This window comes from Mastomys coucha, unplaced genomic scaffold (genome assembly GCF_008632895.1).
Source record: "Mastomys coucha isolate ucsf_1 unplaced genomic scaffold, UCSF_Mcou_1 pScaffold20, whole genome shotgun sequence".
In the NCBI taxonomy this organism is placed as follows: Eukaryota; Metazoa; Chordata; class Mammalia; order Rodentia; family Muridae; genus Mastomys; species Mastomys coucha.
The window spans coordinates 95,952,863-95,968,734 of record NW_022196903.1 but is presented as its reverse complement, the minus strand read 5'-3'; the positions used below and the strand labels follow the sequence as shown (position 1 = coordinate 95,968,734).

General features: G+C 35.1%; 1 protein-coding gene across 3 annotated transcripts in view; it reads left to right on the top strand.

Moving 5' to 3' along the window:
* Positions 1-15,872, top strand: part of Cntn3 (contactin 3) — a 369,189-nt gene that overhangs the window by 302,735 nt on the left and 50,582 nt on the right. For all 3 annotated transcript variants that reach the window (XM_031382768.1, XM_031382769.1, XM_031382770.1), the window contains one exon: positions 1,195-1,370. In XM_031382768.1, the coding sequence (XP_031238628.1) occupies positions 1,195-1,370 (176 nt within the window). The remainder of the gene's footprint in view (positions 1-1,194; positions 1,371-15,872) is intronic.

Sequence of the window (15,872 nt, the reverse complement as noted above, 5' to 3'; positions counted from 1 at the left end):
CATTTCATCAGTCAAACCATATGACTATGACTGGTTCCCCCTGTTCAGAACTGAATTCTACTTTGTGCTCTAAAAATGTCATGGTAAAGCAACAAAGTTAAGAAGCTGAGCAGATCATGGAATATGAGAGTTTAAACACAATGGAGAGAGACTGAGGAGAAGATACTAACTCAGCAGATGTTTATATTGAGATTGGTGCTTGAAAGCATGAGATGAATACCATTGATTTGTACAATTAATATGTTCATAGCATATGATTTTAAAAAAAAAAAACACAGCTCAACCCATTTTACATTAAAAAAAATTAGGAACTGAAGAGGCCTTGTAAGGGGAGATGGGGGGAGCACAGTATGAATTGACTAAGAGGATATGAGATGAAGTGACCATGTAAAGCAGAGGGAAGGCAAACGGGAAGTCACGGCATTAAAGACATACTACCAGATAGTACAATACAATGTTTTTTGGGGACCCTGATGAAATTGGTTCATATGAGGGACCAAAGCTGGACTATACTGGTTTGAAGAGGTAATATCCTAAGATATTTTACTCTTTATATACAAACAATTCTTTGATGAGTTTTGTTGTCCCCCAGGTAAAAGGCTGTAGGAAACAGTGGGAAGATGGGGTCTAGAGAAGTTGAATTCATTATCAATGGAAGAAATATGATGGTGATATGGGACCATGTGTAGGTGTACATTAGAATTGAAGGAAATCATGCATAAGCCAATGTCCTGGTATAGTGCTCCTCCTATGGCATGTTTTCCAAATTTGTAAACAAGGAAGGATTGAGCTTACTTAGATTTGGGTGTGAATACATTCGTTATTCATTGGAGGTTTGTGATAACATGGAATTTTGTTATATCTCACAAAACTGTGAAACTAATGTGAATTGATTGTGTCATTAATATAACATGTTTGCAAGTAATTTTCAGTTCTGGATATATATCTTCTACAAACACATAATTCTTAATTCTCCCAAGAAAAAATTATAAGGCCAGTAAAATTTAATATAGTTTTATATCAATATGCCACTTTAATTTTAAGGACTTTTAATCACATAGGTGTATTATACACGTGCCTACTTAACCATCCACATTCTAACTCAAATGAACAATCTACTTATGAAAAATTGCTTTCATCAACATTAAAATTTTGTTTAATAATAATTTGTTATTAAAAATTTCTCCCCAATAGAACCAACGAGGATAATTTTGGCACCTTCTAACATGGACGTTGCCGTTGGTGAGAGCGTCATTTTACCCTGCCAGGTTCAACACGACCCCCTATTAGATATAATGTTTGCCTGGTATTTCAATGGAGCCCTTACAGACTTTAAGAAAGATGGATCTCACTTTGAGAAAGTTGGTGGGGTAAGTTTTGTTACTTTTCTCATAACCTTTATATTATAGATGCCCATGCCTCTCAAAAACATCTGGCACACAGACAATACATCAAAATACTTATCAAGTTGAAAGGTATATTTTCTGGATTCTAGTCTGGTCTAATTTTATTTTTGCTAACCAATAATAATTAAAAATATTCCGTTTAGCTTATAAGTCCAGTTAAAATTGGTTTATGTTCCTTTTATATTAACTGTTATTTTGTAATAACATTGTTGTGGTTGTATGCTATGTGTTCTATATTCGAACAAGCAATTTATGATGCAATGGAAGGTTTCTTTGGGTTGCCAAGTAATTCACCTAGATGCTGTGGTGGTAATCACAGGCAATTTTTGCTGATTCACTGGATATTAGCTGTAAGATTCTTCAGGTCCTAGGCATACAAATTCTGGATTTGGAAAGTGTAATAAGTTTCTCTGTAATAAGTCAATGGGAGAATTAATAATGGAACTTCAAGGCCTGAGCTGATCTGTTTGTCTTTGTAGTGCAGATGTGCTCTTCCTTTCTGTCTCTCTTGTGATAGGTCCATGATAGAATGATTATAGATTTCACGGGAAAGTTAAGAGTTGAAGAATGGATAAGAAGTGGATTCATACTGTGTTTGTTCTTTTGTGTCTGGATTACCTTACTCAAGATGATATTTTCTAGTTTCATCCATTTCCCTATGAAATTCATGACGTGTTTTGTAAATGAACCACATTTTCTATATCCAGTCTTTAGTTGAGAAACATCTAAGTTGCTCTCAGTTTCTGGCTACCACACATAAAGCTGCTATGAACATAGTTGTGCAAGTGTCCTTGTGAGATGGTGGAGCATAATTTGGATATATACCCAGGAGTGGTATAGTTGGGTTTTGAGTTTCAGCTATTCCCAATACTCTGAGAAATCCCTAAATAGATTTCCAGAGTGGTTGTACAAGTTTGAACTCCCAGAAGCACTGAAGGCATCTTCTTCTTTCTCTACAACTTCACCAGTACTGGGAGGAGAGTAAGGGCTGATATGGAGTTGTAAAATAAATAAATAAATAAATAAATAAATAAATAAATAAATAAATTTAATAAAAATGAAAGGGGTTCATAGTGAACCACCAAGGCTAACCAAATGCTTCGTAGCTGGGTGAATGTCTATGAACTCCATCAAGCAAGGCCAGCTGGTTGTTGATTTGTCCATTGATCCTGGGATAGTCATTCTGTTTCAGGAGATTTCAAATCTGAGTCTTGAGTTAATAAAGTGTTAGGCATCAATAAAAGAGACCACCAGAAAATGGCCAACTCAGTATATTTATTTGACAAGGTTTCTTACTAAATATATGCATATGTACATATAGCTATATCATGTTTCAGTATTATATGCTACTTCAAGTAATGTCATTTGTGGCTAATCTCTGTCCTCCTAAAGGATATATTCAAATGCTAGAGTCCATAACTTTTGAACATAACTTTATTTAGAAACAAGACTTTTGTGGAAAGGCTGATTAAGTTAGGATGAAATAGCTCCGAAGTAAAATGTGGCTTCATCTCATAGAAATAATAATCTTATGAAAATAATTCAGTTTGGACAGAGACACACAAAAAAAGAGAAAAATCATGTAAAGACAGACAGGGAGGAGTAAATGTAATGTGATAGCAGAGACACCTGTGTCTCCACAAAGCCATGATTACCTTGAACTCTCAGGAGGTGGGAGAATTCAGAAGGCACCAACTCTAAGGATCCAGAAGGGAACATGGCCTTACTTGTGTCTTCATGGCAGACTTGCAGCTCACAGAAACTGGGAGAGAACATATGTCTGGTGACTTAAGCCACTGTTGATTTTTGTGCTGTTGATGGGGTTATGGCAACCCTAAGAAACTAAAACATATATTTAAATAAATTAATGTGATATTAGATAACAAACCACTTGTAAGAATAGATTGACTGCCATTCCTATTTTTTATCATATGGCTTTATTTAGTTTAAGAAGAACTAGTTTGTAGTCGTTCTCCCTGTTTTAGGCTTTGAGAACGTTTTCTGTTACTTCAAGCACTCAGTATTCCTCTTATCATTGCTTTTAATGCCCACTTGAAAATTATCTCTCCTACATTTCATAACAACAGGAAAAATACATACAAACATTCTTATATTAGCTCCCTCCTCCACTCTGAATGCCTACTCATACTGCCTAAGGTTTGAAAAGGCTTGAGAAGAATGAATACCCTCAGGTCTTTTCATAATGAGCCATTATCCAGTTTGGAAAAGAATTCTTTTTACGTTCTCCTGGTTTAAATTCTTAAATGAAGAATTCAATTTCAAGCATTGGTAACCTCTGCCATGTCACAAACTTTTGGCTGTGATGTATCATCTGGATCATAATCTGTTGTGATATATTATTTAATACAAGACTTGCTTTGTTAGTTAATGCTAAAGAAATATGTATTGGGACTCTCCAAATCCAAAGCGGCTTGATGGAAATGTGCAAAAATGCTCAAAGGCTCAACTGGATAGTGTTTACTTGTGTAAGACGATCTCAGAGTTAAGAATGTTTGAGTTGATAATGTAATTTAATGCTCCTGATTGACACAGCACAGCTGGATTGAACAGAAGACATGAAGTCATCTCTGGGAAGAGTCAAGTGTCTGAAACATGAAAGTTCATACGTAATGTCATCCTTTGTCAAGTCTGTTCCTTCCATAACATGAAAGTTCATGGTTTTTTTTTTATTGACTTGTACCATTAGTAACTTAATATTCTCACATCGGTATAAAACAGTAAGCCACATGAAATGACATTGCCCTTAAGCACAAGCAATTAAGTAAATTGGTTTTCTGTTTAATGGGAATTACATAACAATCCCTGGCCTCTGATTTCATATTCATTGTAGCATACACAATCCCTAGACTGTCTGCCTGCTTCTCTCTCTTTTTCCCTCTCCCTCTCTATCTTTCTCTTTCTCTCATATATATATATATATATATATATATATATATATATATATATATATATATATTAATAGATACATTCACATATTAATAGATTACATATATGTATACATATTATATTAATAGATACATTCATTGTTTTCTGAAACAATGTGAGCAAAGAAACATATGAGACAAGTTCAAGATCTGCCTGGGAAGCTTTTTATTCTAAGCATCATGTTGACAATAGAGAGGAGAGTTTAAGTTACAGAAAAATTGACTCATATTTTTGAACCAACTAATTCAGCTCTCTGCTACTAAGTAGTAATTTTTAAAAAGTAATATCCAGGCAAAGTTCATAATGTCAATAAGTTCCACCTCTGTTGTTATAGGTTCTATTACTAAGCCAAAGGATTCTAGACTAGCAATCACAGCCTTCTGTAATGTTAGAATGATATATTTAGAAAACTTATTGAACAAAGTATCTAAAGAAATTTTAACAAAAGAGAAGGCTGGATCTGAATATTTGCTTCAGTCTGTGCTCGTGGCACAGACAAAAGTCATATCATCTAATAATCAATAAGAGTTTTTCCTTAAGTCCAGTGTGCCACACAAATACACCTTTATAGGCAATGTGAGATATGAATGGATTAGATTGTGTTCTGTTATACAGGAGATGTCTGTTGTTTCCATTTACTGTGCCACTCATGGATAAGTGGATCACTTAGTTTTCTGTTCCTTTGTTGTGATCTCTTCACATCAAATTTTATTATTTGTTGTGTCTCCTCCCCTGCCATGAAAACTAGAAAGCATTAGTTTCTCCCTGAGTGTTGTTTTCTCTTCACAAGACACAGCAAGAAAGCTTCCTATGTCATTGGGTACCTGCTGATAAAAATGTATTTGCCCATACATAATAACTTTTGCTTCATATATGGAGAGTTAGAAGAGACACAATCTATCAATATGTATGTTGAGTAATGTTCTATCAATTTTATATTTAGCTCACAAGATTTCAACACATGTATGCACTCATAAAACATGATTTGACTATTTATCCCAGTGATACCCCATGTATTTCTTGCCTTAGTTTTAAGTACATGTCATCCTCCACCCATCAGCAGGCCAAAGGTCAAGATAAGCAAAAGAATATTGCTGGAAGTTATTTGATGAGTGGGCCTAGTTATTGAAGGCTCATTTTAGGGATATTCTAGTATATTTTTGGTTTGTTTAAAAGTGATATTTTGGACTTAAGACATATATATGATGAGGGTACACTACAAATAGAACCTTTTAAAACTGGGCACAGAAGGTGCTCACTGTAAGATGTTTCAATAAATATAATGTGTATACATATTTTTCAATAAGCTTTTATGTATTGCAGGTTCTTTAGAAATGAAGTATGTCTAGAAACCAAACAGCATAGTTTCACAAATGTTTTGTTGAATTGAGTCTGTGATAAATTAGAATGTGTGTGGATAAAAGTAACTTGAAACAGGAAGAAGGAGAACAATGACAACCAATCTGCCATTCATTTCACTGGCTCACTCCAGTGTTTTTTATTCCTCATGGTCTGTAAAAATCATTGTGCTGCAGCAGCTACATATGGGATTAAGCCTTGATCTATTCTGCTTTCATTAGTAGATAAGTTTATATTCTAACATGATCTTTTCTGTGTGATAATATATCATGGTCTTTGGGTTTAATTAACCTTATTGAATTATTTGGGTATGAAAACAAGGTCTTGGAAACAGTGGTTATTTCCATTGTAAAACTAGGTATGTAAAAGATATGTGGATCTTTAATACCAATTTAAGATAAATACTTGTTTCCACACATTATTCAGTAAAACATTCCAGGGTTTAGAACATAACATCCTTAAACTGTTTTTAAGTTTTATGTGCCATCCAAATTCAAACTATTAGCTTACTTGGAAGCATCATTAAGAGAATGAGACCACAGAGTAGGAATCTACCAGAGAACTGGTTCTAATTTTCAGATGACTACTCCCCGATATAGTTCTGCCTGTAATGCTCTTTTGGGTTAGAAAGTTAGGACTTCTCAAAATGCTAGATGGAATAATAAGACATGTGTATGAAACTCTTGATGTTAATGTATTTCTGTAACTCATCCATCAGCTAGTGTAGAGTTTCACCTAATCCTTATAATACAGCTGGTATCAGTACTATCTTTTAAGTAAACCATCTACCAAGATGAACAGTCAAAATCCATCTTCTTGTATGAGCTCTTGTGGGATATATTTAAATTCACAAGGAGAAGGGAAAGTCAAGGAATGAGTATTGTATTGTATTGTATTGTATTGTATTGTATTGTATTGTATTTAAACCCTTAAAACAACTGTGTCTTAATAAAAACCCATCAACTAAAGTTATGAAAGTCATTACGACATCCATCCCAAGACTCAGGGATCATTGAAGAAGAGGAGGAAGAAGGATTATAAGGCTAGGGGAAGTGAATGACTACAAGGAAAAGATGTCTTCTGGACACAGAAGACAGATAACATAAATTCAAGAGGTTGTGATGGCATACAAAAGACTTATGCTGCCTTAAGTCAGATATAATCCCAGTAAGGGGAGGGGAGCTGAGCATGTAGTCCCACGCCTTACCAAGAAGCTGTTGGCAAGTCAGATTTCTGTAAGAGTGGCTGCTCTGGTAAGATGACCATGCTCTCCAAGTGAGACTATCTGTCTAAGAATATATGGGCAGCACAAGTTGGGCTTTATGGGTGACAGAGAGAGGAAGGAAGAAATTTGGTACCTAGAAATGGGGGGTGGCCTGGGAAAGAATTAGGGGGAGGGACTGAAAATGATTAAAATATGAAATTATCAAGGAAAGGCTGAAAATATTGTGAAGGAAAATGTGGAAGTATTTAGTAGAAAATTATAAAAGTGGGAGAATAACAAAAGGAAATTTTCAAATAAAGAATAACTCAGAGCAAAGTTTTTGTCAACATACATTAAAATTGTAACAATAGTCATTTGCTTATGAAACAATGAGTAGATCCCTGAAACTTAAGGCCTTATGTCTTAGCAATTGATGTATTCTCAATGAGGCTTTTTGTTTACCAGAGAGGCCAACAACCCAATATTTGTCCATTTGATGAGGCTAAATCACAACTTGCAGTTGAAATCCTGGAAGGCTCACTATGAGTGTTTGGTGCTTAGTCAGTGATGGAGCCTAGAAACACAGATTCTGATGTATGTGGGGTAATCAGCAACAGCAGGAAGAGGGGAAGTCATTTTGGAACCATATGACCTAAAACCTTGACAAAAGCAACGAAAGCAAGAGAAGATTCATTTTGGCCCAGAACTCAGGGTTATAGTTTATCACTGTACGGAGGTCATAGCAACAAGAGCTTGATACTGTAATTAGAACACAAATCAACTTGTGTGCATGCTCATGCTCAGCTCAACACTCCCTCACTCCTCACTTCTACCTAAAGACTAATGTCCATAGAAATCCCTATGTCAATGTAATAAATAATTCCCTAAAGGCATGGTCACAAAACAACTAATATAGTCAGTCTTCATTGACACTTTATGTTAGAGTGTATCAAGCTAACAAAGCCAACCACCACATCGACCATTTCCATATCCTACAGAATGGTCTTACTACCCTAAGAAAAGAACTACATATTCCCTAATCATCCTTCTTTTCTCTCTAACTTTTCACAAACATGCATCTCACTTCCTGTCTCCAAGATTTTGCCTTGTCAAGAATGTCATGCTGAAATAAAAACTAGTAACTTATAACATATAATATACATATTACATATATTATAAATTACTAGTTTTTTGCTGTTAAAATTAATGGAATCAAGTTTGGATTAAAATAGATAGAACTGGAAGTTATCATTTTAAGCAAAATAAACAAATTCACAATACAAAAAAAGACATAAAATCAGTTCATGTTTCCATCAGTAGTATATAGAAATGACTGTTTTTGCAGCAGCTCTGGACAGTATTAAGTATTATATTTGTAAAACTATATTAATTTTCTATATTAAAATATTACAAATTTTGTTAAGAAAAGAGTGTCATGTATTTGTCCTCAAGTTGTGTCTATTCCTTTTCAAATTAAAATCAATCACTTACTAGTATCCACTTAAGGTAACTTTAGGTCTTACTATGGTTCATTTCTTTGTAACATCAGTGTAATATGCTCCCCTCCATATGTAACTAGCTCCTTATCCACTCCTATACTAATGCCTATCTTGATTACTTCATTGCTTTTGCATATATGAATAAACTTGCTATAAACATCTCTCAGCAGGTATTTGTGTAGACATAAGTTTTAAATTTATCTGGGTAAATACCAAGAAGTACATTAGCCTCATTTTGTCATGAGTCTATTCACATTTCAGAGACTTCCTAAATACCCAGGTGTCTATGTCAAGATCATGTACTTCTTCTCCAATTGTACTAATATGTAGTGGTCTTAGTATTCTAAATAGACATGTGCTGTCTTTTGTTTGTACAAATTCAGAATCCCCTAGTAACATAAAATGTTGAACCTATTTAATGTGTTCTTACTTGTGACTTGTATATTTTCTTGAATAAGGTTCTTTGTGGATTTTTAAGGGCTGTTTTGTATGTCCTGCATCAAAGAGTATCATTAGCTCTGGCAGGTATTAGCTAAGTCTGTGGTGTGACTTTTCATCCTCATTGTAGGTTTCAGATAACAATTATTCATATTTATCAAATTCTTCTTGTCAACCTTTAGTTACATAGTGCTTCTGTAGCTGTTCCCATAAAGCCTTTGCTATATCCTGGGCCATCTAGAAATTATCTTATGTGATCTTCTGTAAGTTAGATATGTTTCCTTTCAGGGCCAAGATCTAATTTTAGTTAATTTTTCTGCAGAGCATAAGGTCTGCATCTGAATTCATTTTCTTTTGAGTGCACATCCAGTTGTACCCATATGATAAAAGGCTACCTTTGGTCCATTTTACTTCATTTGCTCTTTTGTTAGATGCTGAGTGACTATTCTGTGGCTATTTATGGACTCTCTGTTCTGCTGTGTTGCTCTTTTTGTCTGTTCTTTCACCATTTACTGCCTTCTCTTGATGTCTATAGCTTTAGAATAAATCTTGGGGTTATATGATATCAATGATCCAGATTTAGTTCTAAAAACTGAATTGGCTTTTGGGATTCTTTACTTTTATGTGTAAACTTTAAGAACATGTTGCAGTTGCCCACAAAATAAGATCTTAGGCTTTTGGTTGACAATTGAGGTGGAAGAAGTTAAAATTGTTGAGTTTCATTACACTGTGTCTCCATTTGTTACGTTCTCTGACCTCTTCCACCAGATTTTGCAGTTATTCTTCATAGCACTTCTAACAACTTGAGTATGTTGTTAGAAGTAAGCCTAAGTAATTCAGTATTTTGGGTGCAGATAGAAATAATAAAATTTGTTATTTCATATATCATTTGTAAATTGCTGGTAGATAAGAAGTAAATAACGTTCTCTTCTTCATCATTTAAGAGATTGTTATTGATTCTTTAAATATATATATATTATATCACTATATGTATACAGATGTTATAATATATATATATATATATGTAGATGACTGTCTCATCTGTGACATAATATTCTATTTCCTTCTTGCAATTTGATGTATCTTTTATGGTTTTTGCCTTACTTTAGTTTGATTTCTAGTAGTATATTGAAACACAGCAACTGCTTCAATGACACAAATGTGTTGGTTGAATCAGATGCTAGTATCTGTTTAAGATATTTATGATATTAAGATATTTAAGATTTTGGCATCTATATTTGTAAAATATGGCTGCATATTTTTCTTCTAGTGCCTTTGTCTGGCTTGTGTAACCCTAACATCATAATTTGAAAGCATTTCCTTTACTTTTATCTTGTGGGAAATTGTGAAGAAATGATGCCATATCTTACTATTAAAAGTTATACAGAATTAATCTTTGAACGCATCTTATTGTGCTCCTTTTGTTGGTAGGGATCCATATTTACCAATTCAATCATTTTATTTGGTATAAGCTTACTTGGATTGTTTCTTTCCTTTTGTATAAGTTTTGACACGTTTTGTCTTTTCCCCTAGGCTATTGGATTTATGGGCAGAGAGTTAAAATATCCCTTCATTCTCCTTTAACTGTCTGTCCCTAGAAGTTTTAGTGATGCCCTCTTTTCTACCTGGTGTACTCTACCAGTATTTGTCTGTTTTTTCTTTGTCATGTTAGCCTGGCTGGAGGCATATTGATAGTATAGGCCTTTTCAAAGGACTGGATTTTGGTTTTGTTGATTTTTTTCTATTGATCTCCTGTTTTCAATTTTACTGGGTTTTGCTCTGATATTTATTTCTTGTATTCTGCTTACTTTAGATATAATTTGCTCTTCTGACTCTCGTTTTCTAAAGTGGAATCATAAATGATTGATTTTTAGACCCTTGCTTTCAAATAAAAATGCTCATGTCTATGAATTTTCCCTAAAAACAACTCTTTCCACAGCCCATAAATTTTGATATGTTGTATTTTCATTTGCAATCACTTAAAAATTTTCATAATTGTAGTTATATTTCTTACTTGTGTTATATAGATATGTCATTTAATCACCAGCAGTTTGAGGAAAATTTTCTATCTTTCTCATTTTTATTTTTAGGTGCATTCTACTATGTTTCTCAGAGCAGAGATTGTGTGATTACTATACATTTAACTTGTCTTAGTTTTAGCTACTATCTTTGAGTATATGTATGTATATATGGAGTTGTAGGTATATATGTAGTACAGCACACATGTTTAGACCTAAGGATGCAGTGGTGGGGTCATCTCTCTCCTTTCAATATTACATTGGTTCTAGAAATCAAGATTCAGCCACCCTCCTGGAATAATAAGGAACTTTCCCTTGGGAGACACTTTGCCAGCCCCCTATACTTTAAAATTTATAAGGTATGTTTTATAGCTCAGAATAGGTTCTGTCTTGGTAGGAATTTTAACACTTGAGGGGAGAAGATTACATTGTCTGCTATTGTAAGATTAAGTGCTGAGTAGATGCCATTAAATTCATTGAACTGATGGTGCTGTTTAATTCAACTCTGTCCTTTGTTAATTTCTACTTGCTATCTATGCATTTATGATCAGGAAATATTAGAGCCTACTAATATAACTTATGCGCTTAATTTTCTCTGACAGGTCTGTCAGGTTTTCTTATATATTGAATATTCTTTTCTTAAACACATAAACATTAAGGATGATTGTTTCTGCTTGGGAAATTGACATTTCCTCACTACTTAGTAGGCTATTTAACCCTTGCAGCCTTCCCAGTAACTTCCTGAAGATTTAACTACAATGGGCCCCACATATTATTTCTGGCTCCTCTTTTAATAGCAAGCAGGTATACCACTCAGTATCCTTGGGGCTGAAATTGTATGTAACTTTGTAGGTATAATGAGTTTCTTATAGACAATGTTTATCTAGGTCTTGTCCTTTCCATGCATTCTGGATTCTTATCTATCTTTTAGCTAACTCTTAGGTTGTTAGTAAACAAAAAGATCACTGGTAAAGTTAAATTAACATCTATGTTATTTCTACTAGTTTCTATTTGATTATTTGATCCTATTTTCCCTTATAAAGTTTCCCTTTGTGGTTTCAGTGAAATATTTCCATGATTTCATTTAAATCAGTTCTAAGACTATTGTTATTGATTGAAAACAGTAAACACCCTGAAACATCTTTGATAAACTCCTTCCCAACTTGTTGGTATTAGGAAAGTAGCCTTGGAGGACTATTATGTTTCAGAGGCAGAGTCCTTCTGAGAGACTCTCCATCCCATCCACATTGTCAGGCACTGTCTCTGAGCTAGATGTCTAAGCTTTCAACTTTCAGTCTCTTGAGAAATGAATTTCTTTTTCTTTTTTTCAATTTAAATTCTCACCTTACTTAATTTTCTAAGGAGAACTTCAGGTAGTCCAAAGCACACGTGTGGACCACAGGCCAACTTGCTTCTACTATATTTATGTTAGTTCCAGGGATCACACACAGATCTTTAGACTACCTAGAAAGTACCACCTCTCCAGCTGGCCTCAAATTTCTATTGTTTATAAACTTCCCAGTTCATAGTATCCTATTTTCACAGCCCAACAACCACAACCTGTCATTTATACAGGGCTTTTCCTCCCATTTCTAAGTGGTTCTCCTACATTTGTACTATGTATTTGTTACTAATCTAGGCCAATTTCAGACTACTTCAAATCTCCTATCAAGTATACTCCATAGTAGGGTTTATAATAAAATAGTCCTTTAGAGTAATTTATAACAAAACCCTCATAGTAGAATAAAGACCTTTGCATAAAAAGCCCTGTATTTCTCCCTGTAGTTTCATGTTTTATTGCCATTCAGAGCACTTGGTCAATAACATGCAAGCATACATCAGTACACATACTGCCACACACATAATTTTACCAAAGACTTAATGTATTTTTTTCATTAACATGAATAAATAATAATTTGTTTAATCAGTTATGAATAGCAAATTTTCTTCCTTTTTTTTATTTCCTGTGCATGTGTTTTTGCATGTTTATGAACACAGATATATAAGATGTAAGTACCCACTGGGAGATGGTTATCTAAGACTGATGTCAAGAAATTTCCTCAGTTGCTCTTTCACCTTACTGAGGTAGGGTTTCTCAGTCAAACCTAGGGCTCCATTGTGGCTAATCTTGCTAGGTAGCAGTGCTCAGAAGCTCTCGTCTTCACTTCCCAAGGCTAGGAACTACTGGCAATCACCATGCTTGATCTACATTTACTTATTTTTGCATGTGAGTGTGTGTGTGTGTGTGTGTGTGTGCGTGTGAGTGTGCGTGTGCATGTGTATGTGTGTGTGTGTGTGTGTGTGTGTGTGTGTGTGTGTGTGTGTGTGTGTGTGTGTATTGTTTACCTGGTGCATGTAGAAGCCTTTAGAGAACATCAAGTCCTCTGGAACTGGATTTACAGTTGTAAGTCATCATGGGGATGTTGGGAATTAAAGCCAGGTCCTCTGGAAGTGCATCCCATGCTCTTAAATTCGAATCCCTCTCTCCATCTCCCAGTCTACATTTTAATGTGCATTACAGATATGTACCCATTTTGCTTGAAAGGTAAACTCTGTAACTCCTGGACTATCTCCCAGGTCCTAAGAAAGCCAACTTCTTCATTTGGCATTTACCCCCACACCATGGCTGCTCTTTCTTCTCTGTGTAGATTCAGGCTTTTACCCTATACATACTTTTCTTCTCTCTAAAAGATTTTGGCTTTCACTGCTTTTAGTCTGTCATGAGGAATTTTATTGACTCCTCCCTTTGCAAGAAGCTTTGCCTAGCGATAGATCTTAAGAACAGTAGATCCTGCTGCTAATGTTTTGTTTTGTGGCAGTGGTGGTTTTATCTCCATCCTTAAAATACTCAGTGCTTGCCTGTTCTGGTTTCTAAGAAGCAGATGTAATTCTTACCCACTTCTCTATGGGGAAGGAGCATAGCTCTCTCCTTCCTAGCTTCCTTGAAGGATTATTTTCATCAGTTTTCTGAAGATTGATACATTACATATAAATGTACTTTTACTCAAGTTTTATTTTGTCTTTTGTATTTTCCCTGCAAGGTGTCACTCTTGAGGGCTGCACCATGTTCTCTGACATGCATGAGAAGAAATTTGTAGTCACTATTGTTTCAAGACTTTTATTTGTCAGGTCTCTTCTTTCTGCCACTTTATTTCCATATCTGTAACACCTTTTGTTCTTATATCATAGTTCTTAAGAAAATCACTCTTGCTTTCTTCTTGTCCATTTAAACTATTTTATTTGTGTGTGTGTGTGTGTGCATGCGTGTGTGTGTGTATGTGTATGAGTATGCATATGTATTAATATACCTATACTGAAACATGTAAAATCAAGAGGATAGAGGTTTGCTCTATCACTCTAGGCCTTTTCCTCTTAATCCAAATCTCTTACCAAATCTAGACCCTGAAATTTTTTTCTATGCTGACCAGCCAACGAAACCCAGGAAAAAGCCTTCCTCTACCTCTTCTACCTTCCTAATTATCCTGGTACCTAGTAATGTATTGCAGACATATTTAGTAAAAAAAAAAAAAACCCAAAAAACAAAAAACCTTTTTCCCTTTGGTACTGGGAATTCTATTGTGGGTCCACATGTATGTATAGAAAGCAGTGTTACTAATTGAGATATCTCCCCAGCCTTTTTTTTAATTAAATATTTTCTTTATTTACATTTCAAATGATATCTCCTCTCCTGGTTACCTTTCCAAAAAACAAAAACTAAAACTAAAACAAAAACAAAAACAAAACAAAACAAAAACCCTGTTCCCTCCCTCTTCCCCCTGCTCACCATCCCACCCCCTCCGGCTTATTGGCCCTGGCATTCCCCTATACTTGGGCATAGAACCTTCACAGGAACAAGGGCCTCTCCTCCCATTGATGACCAACTAGGCCATCCTCTGCTATAATATGCTGCTGGAGCCATGTGTCTCACCATGTGTGCTCTTAGGTTGATGGTTTAGTCTCTGGAAGCTCTGAGGGTACTAGTTAATTCATATTGCTGTTCTTCCTAAGGGGCTGCAAACCCTTCAGCTCGTTGGGTCCTTTCTCTAGCTCCTTCATTGGGGACCCTGTGCTCAGTCCATTGGTTGTGAGTCTCTACTTCTGTTGAACTTAAGCTTATATATTCCCTCCTGAGTTTCATCATTCTCTAATGAGCCCATAAGAAAGCTATTCTTCATTTCTACTATAGCATTTGAGCTCTGTAACATTTCTGCTTAATTAATTCACACATTCATGCATGTTTATTTTTATCATTCGAATCTTCAGCATAGTGAACTTGGTTTTGATATTACTAGTCTAATAATTCTAACTCTATATATGCAATATTTTAGTCTCTTCAGACTGTACTTCTACCTTGGAGTATGTCACATAATTATTTTTGAAAGATGAAGGTGTTAAACTGACAATAAAGATAGTGATAAGCCTTTAATAATAGAGCTATAAGATGTAGGGGTTCTATAGTGTTCCATAGTTCCATCCCTGGAGAATAGGCTTTGCTTCTTTTTCTCAACATTTTCTTCCTGTTACTTGGGTCTGGATGTCTGAGGAGGAGTAGAGTTGGCATTTCACTCCCTCAAGTTGACTGGAATCTGATAAACCTCAGGACATCAGTCTGATAGAACGGCTGCTCCTGAAATCAGACACTCTTAGAGACAAACCAGGATTCTGATATTATCTCTTGTCCTGGCTTTTTCCAAAGATTTAACAAGATATTTTTCTTTTGATAGGAACTGGGAGGGCTCCTGAAAGAAAAACTGAGTTTGTTGAAGGTTATAACTAACTTGTCTCCTAAAATGCCCCACATTCACCCGAGTTGGCAGCTCTGAACACCTAGCAACATGTCAGCTACAGTACAGAGTTTTTCCTCTACATAAAGTTGGTTTCCTTGGTGATTTCGGCTTCTGAGTTTCTGCTCTGGTGGGGATAAATCTCTAGATCAGTGTGTTGCTCTCTCAGCTTGCCCTGTGACCTCATTTACCTGCTGCATCTAAGAAAATTGTTATTT